At 44.1% G+C, this 22,644-nt stretch overlaps 1 protein-coding gene across 1 annotated transcript in view; it reads right to left on the bottom strand.

The window, feature by feature from the left end:
• Positions 1-22,644, bottom strand: part of KRCC1 (lysine rich coiled-coil 1) — a 123,260-nt gene that overhangs the window by 43,603 nt on the left and 57,013 nt on the right. Inside the window, exons 2-4 of the mRNA XM_030191043.1 lie at positions 14,115-14,221; positions 2,600-2,701; positions 2,313-2,508 (exon numbers count right to left, since the gene is read on the bottom strand). Of these exons, the coding sequence (XP_030046903.1) occupies positions 2,313-2,508; positions 2,600-2,701; positions 14,115-14,221 (405 nt within the window). The remainder of the gene's footprint in view (positions 1-2,312; positions 2,509-2,599; positions 2,702-14,114; positions 14,222-22,644) is intronic.

The following is a 22,644-nucleotide window of genomic DNA, read 5'->3' as shown; positions in this document are numbered from 1 at the left end:
CAGTCCTCAGGTCAGGACTACAAATTGCGACTCCCGCTGGAATCCTACTAATGCAGACTACAAATCTAATAGTAGTTGGAATCTGAGTCACATAGTTGTCAATGTATGTTAGAATATATGATTAAGGGGCCCTTTTACTAAAGTTTAAACGCTGTGCATTCTATTTTATACATATGGCACTTAGTGCACACTAGTTAAGCTGTTGTAAAGGGCTAAAATAATAGATGAATAAATTCATTTAAATAGAAAATAGAATATCAAATTAAATCAGCATAAGCAATTTATTTATACAATAAAAATGTTTTCAGGTATCCCCAAACTATCTTTCTTCTTCAAGCTCCTGTTCTCAAAGACAGTCAAACAATTTACCTACTAACAAATCCAAGACCAAGGGCTAAACCCCCCTTCTACTAAATTATAATAAACAAGAGTGGCCTAGTGGTTAGGGTGGTGGACTTTGGTCCTGGGGAACTGAGGAACTGAGTTCGATTCCCACTTCAGGCACAGGCAGCTCCTTGTGACTCTGGGCAAGTCACTTAACCCTCCATTGCCCCATGTAAGCCGCATTGAGCCTGCCATGAGTGGGAAAGCGCGGGGTACAAATGTAACAAACAAAATAAAACATAAAATACATAAAATGGCATGTATTAAAGATTTACACTTACCACACCTTAAGTGCAAACCTTAAGGTGCAGTAAGTACAAAGCCTGTGTGGTGAATGTCATGGGTGGTGTAAGCATCTGCCCTGCATTTACTGCCAATGCATGCAATGCAGGCCCAAACACTGCCAGAGTAAAAAAACAATCAGGGTCAATAAAACCCATGTTCATCATCTCCCCCAGAGCACAAGACCCTCTGATCAAGATCTTCCCAACAGAAGACCTCCTGCGAGTTAAGCCCCTCTACCCCTACCCCAGGGAGGGGGCTTGGCTCAGGAGATGAGGGGGGGGTCTTCTGTTGGGGGAGCCTTGATCGAGGGGATTCGAGAGGCTGTTCTCTTGGGGGAGCCTTGATAGGGGGTCAACTTTAGGAGGGAGCTTGATTGGGGGGGGGGGGGGGAGGGTATCTTGATTTGAGAAGGTGATGGTGTTCTTTTTTTTTTATTATTTTGGAGCCACAGCAGAACTTTAATGCCACCTCTTTAGGCTGTATTCTGTCAGTGCAGGCCATGCCCTATCTCTGCCTATAACCTACCCAGATCCCACTGGATATTCAGTGCCTGCTATTGTCCAAATAGTTGCACTGAATATATGGATATTTTTTGACCACCACAGCCAGAATAAAAAAAAAACAAAACAAAACAAAAAATACTAATTGAGGCAGCTGAATTTTGACCCGTTAGTTTTCTGCATCTAAAGAAAGGGAAAACAAGTGTAAAATTAAAAACACAATGGCAAGTATTATACATTTGATTTCCTGAACTGAGATTTAGCTGGTTGAGGCTGAAGGAGTAGCCACAGCTGCTGTGCAGTGGTGACACCTAGTGGCACACTGGGAAATATGGGTTTGATGCAATGTAGGCTACAGCAGCAATGAGAGCAAATTGTTAGTGGGAGAGGATGGCACTTTGGAGTTTTTAATGTGATTGGTATTTAGGAGCCTGTTTACTAAACCATGCTAAACAGGGCAGGTTATTTTTCAAAATTTGGCGACATTTTTCCTGCAGATGTAACCAGTTCTGCTCTAACCCATGAACATATTCTCTTAATGCCTGTCAAGCCATGAAACACACAGAAAACTTGTAGTTTTTAATTTTACACTTATTTTCTCTTTCTTTAGATGTAGAAAGCTAACTGGTAAAAATTCAGCTGCAAAATATCCATATATTCAGTGCAACTATTTGGACAGTAGCAGGCACAGAATATCCAAATAATTAGGTCAGCAGTGGAACTGATCCGGATAGAGGGTATATTCCGTCTGCTCTTCGGATAACTTAGGACAATTTCTTTGCTATCTTAAGTTAACAGGATACGTTATCCAGATAGCGGACTGAATATCCCACTGTCTGAATAAGTTCTAGTATTGTCTTGGCTTTGCCCTCGTTCCACCCTGCATTATCCAGAAAGTGCCAAAGCGGTCTATAAGGATATCCTGGTCAGCAGCACTTATCTGGATAGTAGGTGCTGTTATTCAGAGAAGTGCTTTACTGTACAATCCATGGGTGGAATTTCCACCTGCCTAATTTTTTGAATTAAAAAAAAAACAAACCAACAACCCTGAAACAGAAGGAGAAATGAGTGATCACAGAAAGGGCAGCAGAATACAGCATTGTACAGACAGTTTTTTTAAATTACAAATAATTTAATCCTCACCATTTTCTAGCTGAGTGGTTTGCGGAAAGAACTGACTGCTCAGTGGACTGGAAAGAACGTGATCCCCTGTCAGCTGTCTCATCTTTTTGGCATGGACCTTTCCCACATAGTGCGACTGTGCAACAATGGCTGAAGTGAAAACCATGTTGCAAAGACTGCAAAATCTGTTTTTGTCAACCACGGTACTTCCATCCACCTAAAATCAAGCATTATCTCAATTAGAAGAGCCTAATACCTATGCGACTTTACTGACTATTGTCTCCCCCAAACAGAAGAGGAAAACTCACATGAAAATTTACATGGTCCAGTTTTTGTTTCTTAATAGGTACCTCCTCCTGCTCCGGGTGTAACTGAAAGTAAAGACGAACCTTCTGGGCATGTTTTTTACCCTAATTAAAAAACAAAAAGTACACAGAATAAGTTGTAGCATTAAGGTTGTCATTTTAGAAGCATCTAGATGTATAATGACCACTCAGTGAACATACTTACCTGTAGCAGGTATTCTCCGAGGACAGCAGGCAATTCATTTTCACGTGTGGGTGATGTCATCCATGTCACCCAGTGTGGAACATTAAAAAGCTAATATTGCTTTAAGAGAAAGTGCTGCATCCCCACCGCGTATGCACGAGTCCCTAGAATGCTAGATCAGCAGTACAATAGCATGGAATTAACTCCAAGGGGAGGTGGGAGGGTATGTGAGAATGAATGGCTTGCTGTCCTCGGAGAATATCTGCTACAGGAAAGTATCTTTGCTTTCTCCAAGGACAAGCAGGCCATATTTTCACATGTGGGAATCCCTAGCTACCAGGCTCACCGAAAACAACAACTATTGGTCAACTGGACCTCACAACTGTGAGGCCAAATACTAATTAACCTGAAACTATATACTAGTGTGTGAGAATGCAGCCTGGAGTTGGATTCTATACCCCCCAAAATTCTGTAGCACTGTCTGTCCAAGACGACTATCGCGTTGGGTATTCTGTTCAAGGCAGTAGTGAGATATGAATGTGTGGACTGAAGACCACATTCCAGACTTGCAAAACTCTTCAATGGAGACTAACCTCAAATGGGATTTTGATGCTGCCATGTCTCTAACATAATGGGCCTTGACATGACCCTCAAGAGTCAGCCCAGCCTGGGCATAAATGAATGAAAAACAATCTGCCAGCCAATTAGAAATGGTGCGATTCCCGATGGCGACCCCTATTCCTTTTGGACCAAAAGAAACAAAACTCTGGGTAGACTGTCTGTAGGGCCTAGTCTGCTCTAAGTAAAAGGCCAGTGCTCGCTTGCAGTCCAAGATGTGCAGTGGGCTTTTGCAAGGATGGCCATGAGGTCTGGGGAAAAATGTTATAAGGACAATCGACTGGTTCAGATGAAACTCCGACACCATCTTAGGGTGCATGCACAGAACTACTCTATTGTGATGAAACTTAGTATAAGGTGGATCTGCTACTAGGTTCTGAAGCTCACTGACCCTGCAAGCTGAAGTAACAGCAAACAAAAACAAGACCTTCCAAGTCAAGGACTTCAGATGACAGGAATCAAGTGGCTCAAAAGGAGCTTTCATCAGCTGGGTGAGGACAATGTTGAGGTCCCATGACACAGGTGGAGGCTTGACAGGGGGCTTTGTCAAAAGCAAATCTTTCATGAAGCGAACAGCCAGAGGCTGTCCAGAGATGGGCTTAACTTCTACACGATGACGATAAGCACTAATTTCACTAAGGTGAACCCTTACAGAGTTATTTTTGAGACCAGATTCAGAGAGGTGTAGAAGGTATTCAAGTAGGGTCTGTGTAGGGCAAAAAAGGGGATCTAAGGCCCTGCCCTCACACCAGATGGCACACCTCCTCCATTTGAAAGAGTAAAACCTCTTAGTGGAATCTTTCCTGGAAGCCAGCAAGACCTTGGAGACACCCTCCGGAAGATGCAAGGAAGCAAATTCTAAGCTCTCAACATCCAGGCTGTAAGGGCCAGAGACTGGAGGTTGGGATGTAGAACAGACCCTTCGTTCTGCATGATGAGGGTCAGAAAACACTCCAAATCTCCAAGGTTCTTTGGAGAATAAATCAAGAAGAGGGAACCAAATCTGCCTGGGCCAGTATGGAGCGATCAGGATCATAGTTCCTCAGTCTTGCTTGAGTTTCAGCAAGGTCTTCCCCACAAGAAGACCAGTTCTCCAATGAAGGAGGAAGGCATCCCACACTAGTCTGTCCTGGGCCTGGAACAGTACTGAGGGACTTTGTGATTGAACTGAGTGGCAAAGAGATCCACCAAGGGGGTACCCCAAGCTTGGAAGATTTCACGGGCAACGTCTATGCTGAGTGACTACTCGTGTGGTTGGATGACCCTGCCTAGTCTGTCGGCCAGACTTTTGGATTTGCCTGCCAGGTAAGTGGTCTTGAGAAGCATATCATGCTGGACTGCCCAGTGTCACATCCGGACGGCCTCATGACACAATTGATCTGATCCGGTACCCCCCTGCTTCTTGGCGTAATACATTGCAACCTGATTATCTGTTTGAATAAGTACAATTTGGTTGAACAGTCGATCTCTGAAAGCCTTTAGAGCATTCCAGATTGCCTGGAACTCCAGAAGGTTGATTTGGAGATTTGTCTCATGGGCTCACTAAACACTCTGGGTGTGACGCCTGTCTAAGTAAGCTCCCATCCCAAGTGGGATGCATCCGTTGTCTGCACCTTCTGGGTCTGAGGAATTTGGAATGGAAGTCCCACAGCCGAACTGGATCGAATTGTCCACCAAAGCAGAAACTGAACCAACTCTGGGGTCACATGGATGACAACTGCTAGGTTCCCTGAGGCTTGATGCAACTGGGAAGCTAGGGTCCACTGGGTACTTCTCATGTGAATACATGCCATGGGCATCACATGGAGGCCATGTGGTCCAAGAACCTCAACATCTTCCAAGCTGTGCCTGCTGGCTGGCTTGGAGCTGAGTAGCTAGAACAACAAGTAATCACCCTTGTCACAGAGAGAAAAGCCTGCACCTGCTCCATGCCTAGCAGGGCTCCAATGAACTCCAATTGCTGGATGGAATGGAGATGGGACTTGGGGTAGTTTAACAAACCCTAGTAGCTCTAAAACCCGAATAGTTCTCCACATGGACTCTTCAGCACCGTCCTTTGCCATGCTCTTCATCAGCAAGTCATCCAAATAGGGGAACACATGGACTCCCAGTCTGCCTACCAACTACTGAAAGACACTTGGTGAAAAACCTGGGAGCCAATGCGAGGCCAAAAGGCAATATGCGGTACTGGAAGTGATGTGTTCCCAGCCGAAATTGAAGATACTTCCTGTGACCTGGAAGTACTAGGATGTGGGTGTAAGCATCCTTTAAATCCAGACAGCATAGCCAATCATGTTCCTTTTCTTTGACTATGAATTTGTTCAGGGCTCTTAGGTCTAGGATGGGACGCATCCCCAGTGTTTTTTTTTTTTGGCACAAGAAAGTACCTGGAATAGAATCCCTTCCCTTATTCCCCTGGTGGAATGGGCTCGACCGCATGGGCCTTTAGAAGGACAGAGAGTTCCTTTGCAAGTACGTGCTTGTGCTGAGAGCTGAAGTGAGATGCTCTCGGTGGGAAATTTAGTGGTCTTTGATGCCAATACAGGATGTAACCAAGATGGACTATCTGAAGAACCCACTGGTCAGAGGTTATAAGGGACCACCTTTCCTGGGAAAAATTCAGCCTCCCCCAGCCAGTAGGTTGTCCAGAACCATCACTTTGACTGCGGCTATCCTCTGCTGGAGTCAGTCAAAAGCTTTGACTGGAGAGCTGGCTGGGCCATGGGCGCACGCTGTTGACGAGAACAAGTGAGCTGGGACTGAGCCTCATAAAGCTGGCGAGAAGTGTACCTATGTCTCAGAGTGGTACAGATTCCTCTTTGACTTGTCCAAAAACCTCCTGGATGAGGAGGTAGGTGCAGAAGACATCCGGCGGGAGAGAGTATCAGTGGTGTCAATGTGTTTGTTGATGAGGTCAGTGACCTCCTCCATCCTGTCTCCAAAGCGTTCATTCTCCTGGCATGAGGCATCTGCCAACCTCTGCTGGACCACCTGGTCCAAGTCAGAGAGACACAGCCATGAGAGTCTGTGCATTGATCCTGGATGCCACATCAAAGGTGTCATAGGCACCCCTGGCAAAGAACTTTCTACACACCTTCTGCTGCTTGACCAACTGGCGAAGAGATTTGGCCTGCTCCTGTGGGAGAGAATCCACCAAATCAGACATACTGCGCACTAAGTTCCCATCTAGTCTTTGTATGTTTTTCCTTTTAATTTATTGTAAGCTGCCTTGATGGTCTTTCCCCTAGGCGGGGTAGAAAGTTTTAAATAAACTTGAAAACTTGGAAGTATAGGCTTGTGTAGAGCTGAAGATTGAATACAGGAGATAAGCACAGAGGCCCGATACATCTTTCACCCAAAAGAATCCAGGGTTCTAGGTTCCCTGCTAAGGGACACCGAGGCACAGTCCCTAGAACTCCTGGCTCTTTGTTGGATTCCACCATCAAAGAGTGATGAGGCAACTGAAGCCTATCAAAACCAGGACAGCTCTGGATCTTGTACATTGTGTCTATCTTCTTAGGTAGGACAGGGACCAACAGAGGGGACTCCCACTTCTTCACCTGAATGTCCCAGAGGATCTTGTGAAGTGGGACCATCACAGCCTCCCTAGGAGGGAAATCATAGTCCAGGACCTTGAACATTTCAGCCCTGGGCTTGTCCCTTGTTTCTAAACAAATTGGAATGGCAGCTGCCATTTCCTTGACAAAAGATAGAAAGGAAAGTCAGGTGGAAGTTTTCGCCTTTCCTCAGGAGGGGAGGGATCAGATGGATACCATAGGCCTCCTCTTTCGAGAAGTACCGTGGATTCTCATCACACCCCCATAAGCGCTCCTCATCAGTGTCGGCAAAGAACTCCTCATGGAAGGGCCAAGACTCAGCCCGCCTCGATAGAGAGGAACCATGTTCTCGAGAAGGGCATTGAGGTGTCAGCTTCACCCTCGACTCCAGCGAAGATTTATCCACCAATGTTGAGGGGGATATGGAAGGGAAAACAGCTGTAGCCAAATCAAATAGCTTGATGGTGCTAGAAAAAAGGGGCAAAGCACCTGAAAAAATATGAAAAATGAGTCTCGACTAGAGTTCAGGCCTAAGAGGGCCTAAAGTCGCAATCCCCCCCCCCCCCCCCCCCCACAAACCTTAAAAGTGGGGAAAAAATACCTAAACCAATAAGGGAACAGAAAATAAAGGGCAAAAAAGGAAAAATAGAAGAAAAATATCTCCTAGGGAAGGCACTATTTGCTCAAAAAAGGTACTCCTGCACTAGATGATGTGAGGAGCTGCGGAAAGCGTGTCCTCGCCTCTCAACAGATGAGACGAGACTGTTGGTCCCACGCTCTTATGGTGGGTGGGAAGGCACTCATTCATGCATGGTGTGGACGCTGCACATGCTCTTAAAGCAATATTAGCTTTTTAATGCTCCTCACCATGCGATATAGATGAAGTCACCCACATGTGAGAATATGGCCTGCTTGTCCTCGAAGAATTACAGGTACACAGCATACATGCATAAACAGCGGTCTTAGAAATCTCCTTATTTGACAGCTTGACCCCTAGCTGAAGTACCCTGAGAACACTGCTAGGTCATCAAAGGCACTATTTTGAACCAGGTGCCCAATGGGGCAGGGGCAATTGGGAATCATTCCTGCCTTTCACTATATTTTGATGCCATTATTTGTCATTTTTATATTAATTTTTTTTGTAAATCACTTTGCTGTTACACGAATGGTGGTATATTAAGCTATGTAATTAACAAAGTAAATGCCAGAGAGGGGGATATGATGATGTCAGGCCGGGGGGGAGATGTCTGGGGAGGGTTCATATGAGTGATGTCGAGAGATTCTGAAGAGGGTACTTTCAATTCCCCACCGCTCCCTTTCACAGATAGCAGGCCTGATTTCGAACCCACTGTCTCACTGCTGAAGTCAATAAACTTTGATGGTTTTGGTTGCAAAAATGCTAATTTAAAAGCTTGGGTCTCTCTTTTTCTTCCAACATTTTTCTTTTAAATTGCTGCTCCTACTGCACGTGTATGACTGCATTTCCTTACATATATTTTACAAGAGGCTCTGCATTTCAAGCATTGAGTGCATCCTGATTTAGTCATCCCAATTCCTCTCTCCATGACCTATCTAAAATGAGTCTTAAAAGATAAGAATATGGAGGTTGGACATCTTCAGGTTCGGTGGACAGGCTTCCATTCCAGCTCATACACATGTGGTTTTGTTGGTAGTGCAAAGGATAATACACATGGGAGGAGATATAAAATTATGTAGCTTGAGGAAGAGGCCCTTTTTCTGTTTTATTGTGTGCAAAGAATAGCATGGCTCAAGGCCTCAGATTCCCATGGGTTTCAAACGTAGCTAGATTCTTCTCCGAGTCTCAATTATAGACTGTTTTTCAAACTACGGCCGCACTGGATATAATGGCAGCGATGACTAACATTATTAAGCCCCCCTCCCACCATCAGACCCCCACCTTTCAAAGGACTCCAACCCCTAACCAGGCAGTACCTGGTGGTCTAGTGGGTTCATGGGCAGGAGCGATTCCTAGTCATTCCTGCCCTTGCCAGCGCCTTATTCTCAATATGGCACCTCTAATGGTAGTCTCGCGGGACTACCGCCAGGGGCGCCATTTTGAGACAAGGTGCCAGTAAGGGCAGGAATGACTAGGGATTGCTCCTGCCTATGGGGGTTTATGTTTGGGGAACTTGTGTGCATGGAGAATGATGTGTAGGGGGAGGGCTTGGATTAAGGGGAGAGGGGCTGGGGAACATGATTGGGGAAAGGGTGAAGTGATCATCAGGGGGTGGTGGGTAAAGAACTACGGGTTCTGTTAGATGCAGCCCAGGAGCATCAGGCCATGGCTTAGCAGCCAGATGTTATTGGGTTGGTGGACTAACGCTGCCTGCGAGGTGCCTCTCAGGCAGTGTTAGTTCTTTACTATGGGAGTCATAAGAACATAAGCATTGCCATACTGGGACAGACCAAGCGTCCATCAAGCCCAGTATCCTGTTTCTAACAGTGGCCAAACCAGTCACACGTACCTGGCATGATCCCAGAACAGTAAAACAGATTTTATGCTGCTTATCCTACAATATGCAGTGGATTTTCCCCGTCCATTTTAATAATGGCTTATGGGCTTTTCTTTTAGGAGATTATCCAAACCTTTTTTAAACACTGCTAAGCTAACTGCTTTTACCACATATTCTGGCAACGAATTCCAGAGCTTAATTCTCATTGAGTGAATAAATATTTTCTCCAATTCGTGTTTTAAATGTACTACTTAGTAGCTTCTTTACATGCTCCCTACTCCTAGTATTTTTGAAAAGAGTAAACAAGCGATTCACACTTACCTGTTGCACTCCACTCATTATTTTATATACCTCTATCATATCTCTCCTCAGCCGTCTCTTCTCCAAGCTGAAGAGCCCTAGTCGCTTTAGCCTTTCTTCATAGGGAAGTCATCCCATCCCCTTTATCATTTTCATCGCCCTTTTCTATACCTTTTCTAATTCTAGTATATCTTTTTTGAGATGCAGTGACCTGCACACAGTATTTGAGGTGCTGTTGCACCATGAAGCAATACATTCTCAGTTTTGTTTTCCATTCCTTTCCTAATAATGCCTAACATTCTATTTGCTTTCTTAGCCGCCGCATCAGTGGGCCTGGGTGGGCCAGGGCCCACCCACTTTGGACTCAGGCCCATCCAAAATTGTGACACTCTTGCTGTGGCTGGTGGGGATCTCCAAGCCTTGCCAGCTGAAGATTTTCTTTCCTTGGGAAGCCAGTGCTCTTCCAAATGTCAGCCAGCAGCTCTTTTCTTGAGCTGATGCTGAGACCAGCCTTTCTGCATATGCTCAGTTTTCACACAAGCAAAAGAACTGAGCATGCACGGCCTGCCGGCAGCAGCATCAGTTTGAGGCAAGTGCTGCCAGCTGCCATTTGGACGAGTGCTGGCTGCTCGAGGAGGAAGAGGAAATCTTCAGCTGGCAGGGTTTGGGAATCCCCGCTAGTTCAAGTATTTAATATTTGGGGTTTGTGGGCAGGGAGGGGTGGAGAGAGGACCAAACCGGATGGGGGCTGAATTCCATGCCCACCCACCTTGGGCTCAGGCCCACCCAAAATTGGCCATCTGGCTACGCCCCTGCGCTGCACATTGAGCAGAGGGTTTAAACTTATCAATGATGAATGAGTCAGCAAACTATGGTACAAAGAAAACCAGAGACCCATGGTAAATCAAGATGTGATAAAAACTCTGACCTAAATTCCCCCCTAAATATTGTAACTAGGTTAAAAATTTCCACAACTCACCATTAATTTCAGGTTAATTCAATACTATAGAAGCACTGTTCTATTAAGTGTAGTGATATGTCAATAAGAGCAGCACAAGAATTCAAAACGCTGTTGTAAACACAAGCTATTCTTGATCCACTTCAATCTGGCTTTTGCCCCCTTCATTCAACTGAAACAACGCTTGCTAAAGTCTCCAATGATCTGTTCCTGGCCAGATCCAAAGGTCTCTATTCCATCCTCATCCTTCTCGATCTATTTGCTGCTTTTGACACTGTTGATCACAGCCTACTCCTTGATACGCTGTCCTCACTTGGATTTCAGGGCTCTGTTCTTTCCTGGTTTTCTTCTTATCTCTCCCAGCGTACCGTTAGTGTATACTCTAGTGGATCCTCCTCTACTTCTATCCACTGTCAGCTGGTGTACCTCAGGGATCTGTCCTGGGACCTCTTCTTTTCTCCATCTATACTTCTTCCCTTGGTACTCTGATCACATGGTTTTCAGTATCATCTTTACACTGATGACTCCCAGATCTACCTCTCCACACCAGAAATCTCAGCCGAAATCAAGGCCAAAGTATCAGCCTGCCTGTCTGACATTGCTGCCTGGATGTCTCAGCGCCATCTGAAACTAAACATGACCAAGACTGAGCTTCTTATCTTTCCCCCTAAACCAATCTCTCCTCCTCCCCCATTCTCTATTTCTGTGGATAACACTCTCATCCTTCCTCTCTCATCAGCTCATACCCTTGGGGTCATCTTCGACTCCTCCATCTCCTTCTCTGCACATATTCTGCAGACTGCTAAAACATGTCGTTTCTTTCTCTATAATATCACCAAAATTCGCCCTTATCCACACTCTTATCACCTCTCGCTTAGACTATTGCAACTTGCTTCTCACAGATCTCCCACTTAGCCATCTCTCTCCTCTTCAATCTGTTCAAAATTCTGCTGCACAACTAATATTCCACCAGTGTCGTTATGCTCATATTAGCCCTCTCCTCAAGTCACTTCACTGGCTTCCTATCCGTTTCCGCATACAGTTCAAACTCCTCTTATTGACCTATAAGTGCATTCACTCTGCAGCTCCTCAGTATCTCTCCACTCTCATCTCTCCCTACATTCCTCCCCAGGAACTCCATTCACTGGGTAAATCTCTCTTATCTGCACCCTTCTCCTCCACCGCTAACTCCAGACTCCGTTCCTTTTATCTTGCTGCACTATATGCCTGGAATAGACTTCCTGAGCCAGTACGTCAAGCTCCATCTCTGGCCGTCTTCAAATCTAAGCTAAAAGCCCACCTTTTTGATGCTGCTTTAAACTCCTAACCCTTATTCACTTGTTCAGAACCCTTATTTTATCATCCTCACTTTAATATTCCCTTATCTCTTGTTTGTCCTGTTTGTCTGTCCTAATTAGATTGTAAGCTCTGTCGAGCAGGGACTGTCTCTTCATGTTCAAGTGTACAGCGCTGCGTACATCTTGTAGCGCTTTAGAAATGATAAGTAGTAGTAGTGCTTCCAGGTAGCCTCTGAAGTTTGGTCTCTAAAGTTCCAGAACATCCCCAAAAGGCCATAACCTCTTGGATAGAGTGAAACTGCACAAGTTTGAGATTGTTATGTCTGCCACTCTGGGCAGGAACTCCTGAGAGGCATTGCCATGAACACTGTGGCCTTGATTTGAACTAGCCCAGACCAGGCAATACTGAACATCCAAATAAAGGATCTTCTAACTTCACTTGCCTACATCATGCAAGACTCATCGCACGTAAAGATGTTTAAGACCTCCCTCCACCCAGGAATATAGGATCCCCTTACAGATTAATATTTCTCATGGCCCATCTGAGAGCTACCCAGAGATGAAGCCTTAGAAATAAGGGTCACCTGTTTCTCTCTATCAAACATCTTCCCAAATAAGGCATTATCCCCTTCTAAGAGAGCACTCTCTCTCTCTGTTTGCCAAACCAGCTAGTTCTTCTTCCTGTTGCCCCAGTCAGTGGAATACTCTAGCACCACAAACATTGCCAAGATGACACAGATTAGGGCTAGAAAGGGCTCAAAATGGAATTTGAAGGTGCTGCCAAGCAGGACAAATCAGGAGTCTTTAAATATATGTTTAAATTATTTTCAGGCTGCACAAAATTTCCAGGCACTCTAGGAAACTTCATTTATGTAGAGAGGCAGAAAGCCCGTTCTGTAGGAAGGGAGAAAAGAAAGAGGAGCTTTGACATGCATGTGAGGTCACTTGCTAAAATATTAACTCAATAGAGGACTAGTATTGCACATATTCTGCCATGGCTGAAGGTGTACATACAGCCTTCATGACGCTCTTCATTTCTCTGTCAGAGGGAAAGAGGAAGCTGATGGGCCCAAAATAGCTGCTGATTCCACCAACATAGGATCACTAACCAGGTCTTATTCCATGTGCATCACATGGGCTACAATTCAATCTCAGGAACCTCTCCAACTTTGCATTTAGCTGACTTCCCACTGGGTGCCTATTTGCCTGTCTGTTTCAAAGCCAGGCTAAATTCATTGTGTGACACACTGAACTGCTATGACTTAACTGTAGTAAATCACTTCCCTTTTTTCCAGACATTCTGGAAGTAAGAGGAGGGAGAGTGGATTACAGGCACCTAGCTGACCCGATGAACCTGCTGATCCTAGGTCAGGCTCGATGCACCAGCTGACCCAATGAACTGATATGACTTACTTGCAGCATGTCACCTCCCTTTATTCTAGAAGGGAGGGAGAAAGAGGGTAATCACTGCAGACTTTCTGAGTCCAAATTCGACTCAGTACTACAAGACAGTGAGAGAAAGTCTGGGAGAGGCTCTGCTGTCGGTATCTCCTGCTGTTGGAACCACCAAGAATGAAAAGTTAGCAGGCAACATCTGGTAATTGATCCTTTAATGTGGGAACTCGGTTTCCAGCTGAATCTGTTCCCAAGGGAGGAGGAAAATTATCTCCCAAAACTGTCACTGGCAGTATCCCCTGGACTTACCTATGCTACATCAGGAATTCAGCTACTGCTGCATCAGGCCATACATCTGCATCATCTGCTGGAGACAGTGAAATACTGAGGAGCTGAAGGTAGCACCAGCCCCCTATAAGGAGATCAAAGTCAACTCTGAGCTGTTTTCTCTAGCTCATCTACTGGCAGGAAGATATAACCCACTCATATGGACTGGACTGATATGGCACGATGATAAAGAATAAGCTGTTTGTAACTCTGTCTTCAAATTACTTTTGTCTGCCTGTGCCAGAATTAAGATTTTAAGGAAATACAAACTAAATCTGAATTGCATCAATTTCATACCCCAAGCTCACTAAAACCTTCATTAAATTAATATCATTAAAGAAAGTTCTTTCTGAAAAAGTTATCAAAATAGTGTTGTGTTTTGTTTTGTACCTTCATATACATCATACCTCATAATGTGAGATCCTTTGTGATTCAAACTGCAACACAGCACCACAAACTTTACAGAAGGTGTTTGTAAAAAGATCCTTCCTAGTCCTTTCATCCAAAATGTTTTCTGTGTAAGAAAGAGAACCAAAAAGGTAAACATTATACTATTTTGTGCTATTCCTATAACTTTCCTCAAAATATTTACTATAGTTATGTGGATGTTTAATAGACTATGTTAAACAGTTAGCGCATGTGATAGTGTTGAGTAACTGTTAGCGCTAAAACCAGCCAATGTGATAGCACTAGTTGCTTAGCGCAGGTAGGGGTGGGACCTGAGTGGGTCATGGGTGGAGACGCGCATGGCCAGCCCTAATAGCTAGTGCACAAGACTTTACTGCACACTATTAGGGCTGCTGGTTCTGTAAGGCACCTATCTGCAGCACTTTGTGTGGATGCAGCCCAAAAAAGAATGGACATCCTGATCCCCGCTTGTAGCAATATCCTCCTTCTGATCAAGCACCTTCCAGAAATGATCCCTCTCCCCCAAGAAAAAGCCCTAGATCTAAGCTCCCCTCTCAAGACACCCCCCTAATAAAGTGCCCCTCTCGAGAACTCTCCCCTGAATCAAACATCCTCCCTTGAGGATCACAGCCCAACCATCAGCCACCCTCTGATCCCATCCCCAGGATTCTCCTGAGCTTTCTCTGGTAGTCTAGTGGACGGATTTAGCGGTTGTACTGTAAGACTATCTCTAGGAGTCATTGTCAACATTTTGATCCCTGGTTGTCATGAACCAGGATCAGAGAGTGATTGCTCCAGTTCTGTCCACCATACTACCAAGGAGATCCCTGATTGTCTGTGGGAGGAGGGGGGAATATTTAGGTTGTGGTCCTTGAGGGTGTGTTTGTCTCAAGGAGGGGTTGCTTGGATTGGAGGAGTCTTAACTGGAGATTATGACTTGGGGAAGGACTGCATTGCATTGCTGCACATGTAGGTTTCTTTATATTAGTGCTTGCACTTGCATTACATATCTCGGCAAACAAGTGTGAGTGTGCCTGCACTATCTGCTGAAACATCTGACATGGGCCCCAGCACTGTCTGCCTGTATGGTAAATGATGGGTCAGTGCTGCACACGCACCCAAAATTTACTGTAAAGGCTTTGCATCCTTCAGTAAACAGGCCCCTTATTTACTAAATATCTTAAAACAAACAAAAAAAAAGAGGTTATAAATGAGGCAAATATTTCCCAAAATTTATGTTATTTTGTAACCTCATCATTAGTCAAAATGATAGCCAAGTGCTAATAAAACAAAGCCTGAACTAGAAAAATCACAAACATAATTTTATATAGTTTATCAAAACTTTCTATACCATCTGTTTTGAAAATATATCAAAAAAGTTTTTAAAAAGTATTAAAATAATGGTCATAAAAGTAGGAAAGGAATTACAATTAAAAAAGATAGTAAAGGTAATAGTCATACTAAGAAATCCACTCAAGAACTATAATGTTGATACCACTGTAGAGTTGTAGTGATGTATTGTGTAAAACATTTCTGATATTGTACAAATTATAAATTTTTACTTACATAAATATCCAATTCAAAAATCATAGTCAATTAGGGGCAGATGCTCAGAAGCAAACGTGGGTGAAAGAAGTAGCGCCGGACTAGCACCCGCTTTTGTCAGCACACAATGTTCAGAGGCCCCTGCCGTGGAGAATAATGAGCTCACCCCAGATCAGCGCAAGTAGCATGCTAATATATATACAAAAGTATGCAAATAGGCTCATTTCCTATTCCTCTCTGATGCTCAGACAACTGCAATAAACCCTATGCCAGCTCAGAACTGGTGTAAGGGTGTCTGGAGAGGCATTCTTCTTTTGCTTCCCATTTTGGGTTCCCTTAGCAGGAGTTTCAGAAGGAGATTTGCTAGATTCTGAGCCACCGCAGGATTTTCAGGAGGAGATCTGCTGGATTCTGAGACACTGCAGGATTTTCAGGAGGAGATTTGCTGGATTCTGAGTCACTGCAGGATTTGCAGGAGGAGATCTACTGGATTCCTGAGCCACCACAGGATTTGCAGGGGGACAAACATGACGGGATTGGAAGAGGGCAAGAGAGAGCTTGGCTGCCACTTGTTCAGAGGGCAACCAAACCCCGCCCAAAACAAAACCTTCCTTGGTTGGTGTGAAAGCAGAGGGACCAAGTGCTTGTTCTGCTTCCCTCCCATCTGTTGGGGCTGTCTTTTGTATATCCTGCTGCGGAACATGCCAGTGACTGGAAGAAGCCACAACCTCTGCCATGCTGGTACCTACTCCCCTTGGCCATGCAGACTGCACATGTGCTGAGCACTCCCCCCCACTCCTTACATCCCAACGCTTAGCACTAATAGCGCACATAAAATTTGCATGCCATTAGCGTTGAGCATTGGGGAGGAATTTTAAAACTGTTTGGGCGGTATATTCCGGTGCTGTTTTGTACAGTGCTGGAGTTTTGAGAATCGGCCCCTTAATCCTCCTTTGATACAAAATTTAGGGCCTTGTTTACTAAGCCACGCTAGAGGCGCATCAGTGCTTTTAGCAAGCACTGTGTAAGCGCCCACAATATTCCTATGGGCGCCTACACAGTTAGCATGTGCTAATTTTGTGCACGCGTTAAAAATGCTAGCGCACCTTAGTAACCAGGGCCCTTAGATTGTGAGCCCTTCAGGGACAGAAAAAATCTACTGTACCTGAATTACATCTCTGATAACTTTCAGGAGTGCATACAGCATATAAGAAATTAAATAAATAAAATATATATTTTATATATATATATATATATATATATATATATATATATATATATATATATATATATATATATACAGTGGGGGAAATAAGTATTTGATCCCTTGCTGATTTTGTAAGTTTGCCCACTGACAAAGACATGAGCAGCCCATAATTGAAGGGTAGGTTATTGGTAACAGTGAGAGATAGCACATCACAAATTAAATCCGGAAAATCACATTGTGGAAAGTATATGAATTTATTTGCATTCTGCAGAGGGAAATAAGTATTTGATCCCCCACCAACCAGTAAGAGATCTGGCCCCTACAGACCAGGTAGATGCTCCAAATCAACTCGTTACCTGCATGACAGACAGCTGTCGGCAATGGTCACCTGTTTGAAAGACACCTGTCCACAGACTCAGTGAATCAGTCAGACTCTAACCTCTACAAAATGGCCAAGAGCAAGGAGCTGTCTAAGGATGTCAGGGACAAGATCATACACCTGCACAAGGCTGGAATGGGCTACAAAACCATCAGTAAGACGCTGGGCAAGAAGGAGACAACTGTTGGTGCCATAGTAAGAAAATGGAAGAAGTACAAAATGACTGTCAATCGACAAAGATCTGGGGCTCCACGCAAAATCTCACCTCGTGGGGTATCCTTGATCATGAGGAAGGTTAGAAATCAGCCTACAACTACAAGGGGGGAACTTGTCAATGATCTCAAGGCAGCTGGGACCACTGTCACCACGAAAACCATTGGTAACACATTACGACATAACGGATTGCAATCCTGCAGTGCCCGCAAGGTCCCCCTGCTCCGGAAGGCACATGTGACGGCCCGTCTGAAGTTTGCCAGTGAACACCTGGATGATGCCGAGAGTGATTGGGAGAAGGTGCTGTGGTCAGATGAGACAAAAATTGAGCTCTTTGGCATGAACTCAACTCGCCGTGTTTGGAGGAAGAGAAATGCTGCCTATGACCCAAAGAACACCGTCCCCACTGTCAAGCATGGAGGTGGAAATGTTATGTTTTGGGGGTGTTTCTCTGCTAAGGGCACAGGACTACTTCACCGCATCAATGGGAGAATGGATGGGGCCATGTACCGTACAATTCTGAGTGACAACCTCCTTCCCTCCGCCAGGGCCTTAAAAATGGGTCGTGGCTGGGTCTTCCAGCACGACAATGACCCAAAACATACAGCCAAGGCAACAAAGGAGTGGCTCAGGAAGAAGCACATTAGGGTCATGGAGTGGCCTAGCCAGTCACCAGACCTTAATCCCATTGAAAACTTATGGAGGGAGCTGAAGCTGCGAGTTGCCAAGCGACAGCCCAGAACTCTTAATGATTTAGAGATGATCTGCAAAGAGGAGTGGACCAAAATTCCTCCTGACATGTGTGCAAACCTCATCATCAACTACAGAAGACGTCTGACCGCTGTGCTTGCCAACAAGGGTTTTGCCACCAAGTATTAGGTCTTGTTTGCCAGAGGGATTAAATACTTATTTCCCTCTGCAGAATGCAAATAAATTCATATACTTTCCACAATGTGATTTTCCGGATTTAATTTGTGATGTGCTATCTCTCACTGTTACCAATAACCTACCCTTCAATTATGGGCTGCTCATGTCTTTGTCAGTGGGCAAACTTACAAAATCAGCAAGGGATCAAATACTTATTTCCCCCACTGTGTATATATATATATATATGATTCCTAAATGTGTGTCAATCAGTTGAGCAACAACTGATGAATCTGTAACCATCAGTTTTTAGATGTTAAGACAGATACTTTAGAAGGGTTAGGTTGCATTTACATATGTAAATGGACATACACAAGTAGTAATTTTAGAAAAGCTGCTACTTTACACATATGTACCTGCAGCACGTACAGATTTTAAAAGGGTGTGTTCTTGGTGAACCTTAAAATTATACATGCATTGTCTCCAGTATATTGCAACAGAAATATACTGTATATTTTAAACATTTTCCCCATTGGTATTTACACCTGAGATATGCAAAACTGTCAACTACCTGCCCATTTGGATCTGGGGTTTGGAGTAGTGATTGAAGGGGGAATTATGCTTATCTGTATGGTGTAGTGTGTGTGTGTGTGTGTGTGTAAGTGCTGGCCTTGACACTTGTAAGCAGCAGATTTTGCTTCCTATGTACTGTGTTTGCAGAACTGTACATCCAGCATAGGCATCCAGTATAAGAGGCTTGGGGAGGCTAAGCCTCCCCAGCCCCAATCATGACTTCTACCTTCCTCCCATTGCTAACTCTGCCACTGCTGCTGGTTTAGAAGTACAAGCAACAGCAAAACACAAGAGAGCTGAGGGGTCACATCCTGTATACATGCATCTGCCGACTTTGCCAGACTCTCCCTCTCCCGGCGACTGAGAGCCGTAGAGTCAGAAGGTGCACCTATGCAGAATGCCTGTTCTGTGGCTGGTCCCGAAATGCAGCAGCCACTTAGGTTCCGATAGAGTGAAGGGGAAGAGGAAATACAAGCAGAGAGAGAGATAGGGGAGAGACTGGATGGGAGGATGGAGAGAGAGAGAGAGAGAGAAAACGCTGAATGGAAGGGGGAGGGAGTGGGAGATGTTGGATGGAGGGAAGAAAGAGGGAAACACTGGATGAAAGATGTGACAGAGGAGAGAAGCTGAAAGGAGGAGAGGGAGGGGACATGCTGGATAGAAGGGGAGGAGAAGGGACATGCTAGATGGAAGAGGGAGACAGAGAAAGGGAGACACTCAGAAGGGGGAGAGAGGAGACACACTGGTTGGAATGGGAGAGTGGGGGGCACTGGATGAATGGGGAGAGAGGGGGATACGCTAGATGGAACGGGGAAATAGGAAATGCTGGATGGAAGGGGAAGAGAATAGAGTAAATAAGATTGGAAATAAAAGGAAAGGAAAAGATGGAAAGCTCTAGGTAGATTCAATAAAAAGATGAAAATTGAAGACTCTAGTAAGAATGAATGAAAAATGGATCAAAATAAATGGAAGGAAGCTGAGAGGAAAATATCAATATTAGAGATGGATGTAGTGGAGGACATGAAGAAGACAAGAGAACAGAGAAAAAAGACATGGACAAGAAACCCTTGATAGAGGAAAGCAGAATGCAGAAATTGCAACCAACACAATAAGAAAAATTAAATGGCCAGACAACAAAGGTAGAAAAAATTTATTTTTAATTTAGGATAAATTTTATTGGACTAATGTAATACTTTTTTTTTTTACTAGTTTTTGGAGATCAAAGCCTCCTTCATTAGGTCAGAACAGTATACCATAACAGCAGCAGTATATTGTCCTGATCTGAGGAAGGAGGTTTTGGCCTCTGAAAGCTAGTTGAAAAATGTATTACGTTAGTCCAATAAAAAAGATATTGCCTTATTTCCATTTTTTGCTTTATTTTTGTTAATTTATAATGTGATTGGAAAATCACTCCACGTGTGCACAGTTTAGGAATACAATCGCAACCTCAGGAAGCCAGGATCCCGGGAAAGGGCGTCCTCTGATACCCGGAACATCACGGAGACGCTGCGCCCTGGGGCAACACTCCTAATTCACCTGACTGTGAGTAAATTATCTATATTTAACCCCCCCCCCCCCCAAAGATCCAAGTCCCATCACGCACCCAATCGATCACGGCCTATCAGGAGCCCAAACTGAACCAATACCAAAATGAATACCATCAAATTACTCCTAGCAATTTACTCCTTATCACTGATCCACCTAACACTAACTATCCCACTCGCAGAAAGTAATATGATCCCCAAACTACATAATCATCAAAGACAGACCAGACACACCCCGCCTCATCAAACCAACAACAACCAAAACAAAGGAAGAACATCAACATGCGGACAACCCCAAGAGAAGGGAAAGAAACCCCATAACAAACCCACAACAACAAAGAAACGACAACTAACAAAAATCCAAATAACACCAAACATAGCTGACCCATACCAAACAATCCAAATGGGCTACACCAACGCCGGATCTGTAGTAAACAAAACAACACTAGTAACAGAATGGGTCACGTCAGAAAACCTTGATCTACTTTTCATCCGCGAAACCTGGATCCATGGCCAAAAGGACCCCATAATCCTAGATCTTTGCCCCCCAGGGATATAAAATCGCTCACTAGACCAGAAAGGAAAAGAGAGGTGGAGGAATAGCATTAATCTATCGATCCCAGTTTACCACCGAAAACTCTGCCGAGTCCATAACACCCCAACTTGAAATTGCCTCAATCAGAATCCACAACAAAACCCTGCTTGATCACCTGAATTGTGTACTGTTTTAAAGACCACCAGGTAATTGGAACAAATGCCAGACAATCTTCACTGATTTCATTTCAAACACATGTGTGACCAACACCAATATACTAATACTAGGAGACATCAACCTTCACCTAGAAGACCCAAACTCCACTAACGCACGAGAATGTAAGGAATTCCTCCACTCATGGGATCTCGAATGGCCACAAATGCAAGCAACCCATGTCAAAGGGCATATACTTAACCTCATCTCATACAAACTGTCAACAGACCAGAACCTAAAAATAACAGCTATTAAATGGACAGAAACACCATGGACCGATCACTACAAACTAAATCAATCACTTAAATGGTGGAAGAAGGACTCATACCGCACACAAGAAAACACCACATACAGAACCAGAGGCCAAATAGACCCGGAAACATTCTGGCTACAGATATACAATAACGAATGGACAGCACAAATGGACGCCATACAGTATCTCACAGAATGGGATATAAGGTGCAGAAGCATACTAGACAAAATAGCACCCCTACGAACAAGAACCTCACTTAGGCATAACTCTATACCATGGTTCAATGAAGAACTGAAAAAATTAAAAACACAATCCAGGAAAGTTGAACGAGCATGAAAAAAAAATAAAAGATGAACACACACTCAATGCATGGAAACAGAAACAAAGAAAATGCAAATACGCAATAAGACAAACCAAAAGGACATACTATAAAATTAAAATAGGGCCTGACTACAAAGATACAAAAAAACTATACCAACTTGGGAACAAACTACTAGATACTACAGCGGTCACCACAACCAATACAGACATACCATCTGCAGATAAACTTGCTAAATACTTCAATGAAAAAATTACAAAGCTACACAACACACTACCTCAGGACAACACCAATATCGAAAACTTCATCAATAGTTTGGATCCAACCCCTGGACAATACCCAGCTGACTGAACTTGGTCAAACTTCACACTCCTCACCACTGAAACAGTCTCCAAGGCGATCAAAAGGTTCTCTAACACCCACTGTAAATTGGATACGTGCCCCAGCTACCTAATAAAATCCGCCCCTGACCGCTTCATAACAGACCTCACGTCACACCTAAACTACATGCTTCAACAAGGTCTCTTCCCCAAGGAAAACAGCAACATCCTACTCACCCCAACACCAAAAGACACCAAGAAAAATACAAACGAAATCACCAACTACCATCCAATAGCATCTATCCCACTGGTAATCAAATTGATGGAAAGTATGGTAACCAAGCAACTTACTGATTATATAGACAAATTCTCAATACTACATGAATCACAATCAGGATTTCGCCCCCTCCACAGCACTGAAACAGTACCAATTATTCTCTTAGCCAAATTCAAGCAAGAAATAGCAGCAAGTAAAAGCATACTTCTCCTCCAATTCGACATGTCCAGTGCATTCAACATGGTAAAACCATAATATACTATTAAGACTCCTAGACTACTTCGGGA

The sequence above is a fragment of the Microcaecilia unicolor genome, chromosome 2 (genome assembly GCF_901765095.1).
Source record: "Microcaecilia unicolor chromosome 2, aMicUni1.1, whole genome shotgun sequence".
In the NCBI taxonomy this organism is placed as follows: Eukaryota; Metazoa; Chordata; class Amphibia; order Gymnophiona; family Siphonopidae; genus Microcaecilia; species Microcaecilia unicolor.
Note: the sequence above shows the minus strand (reverse complement) of the source record. Positions and strands in the feature narration are given on the sequence as shown.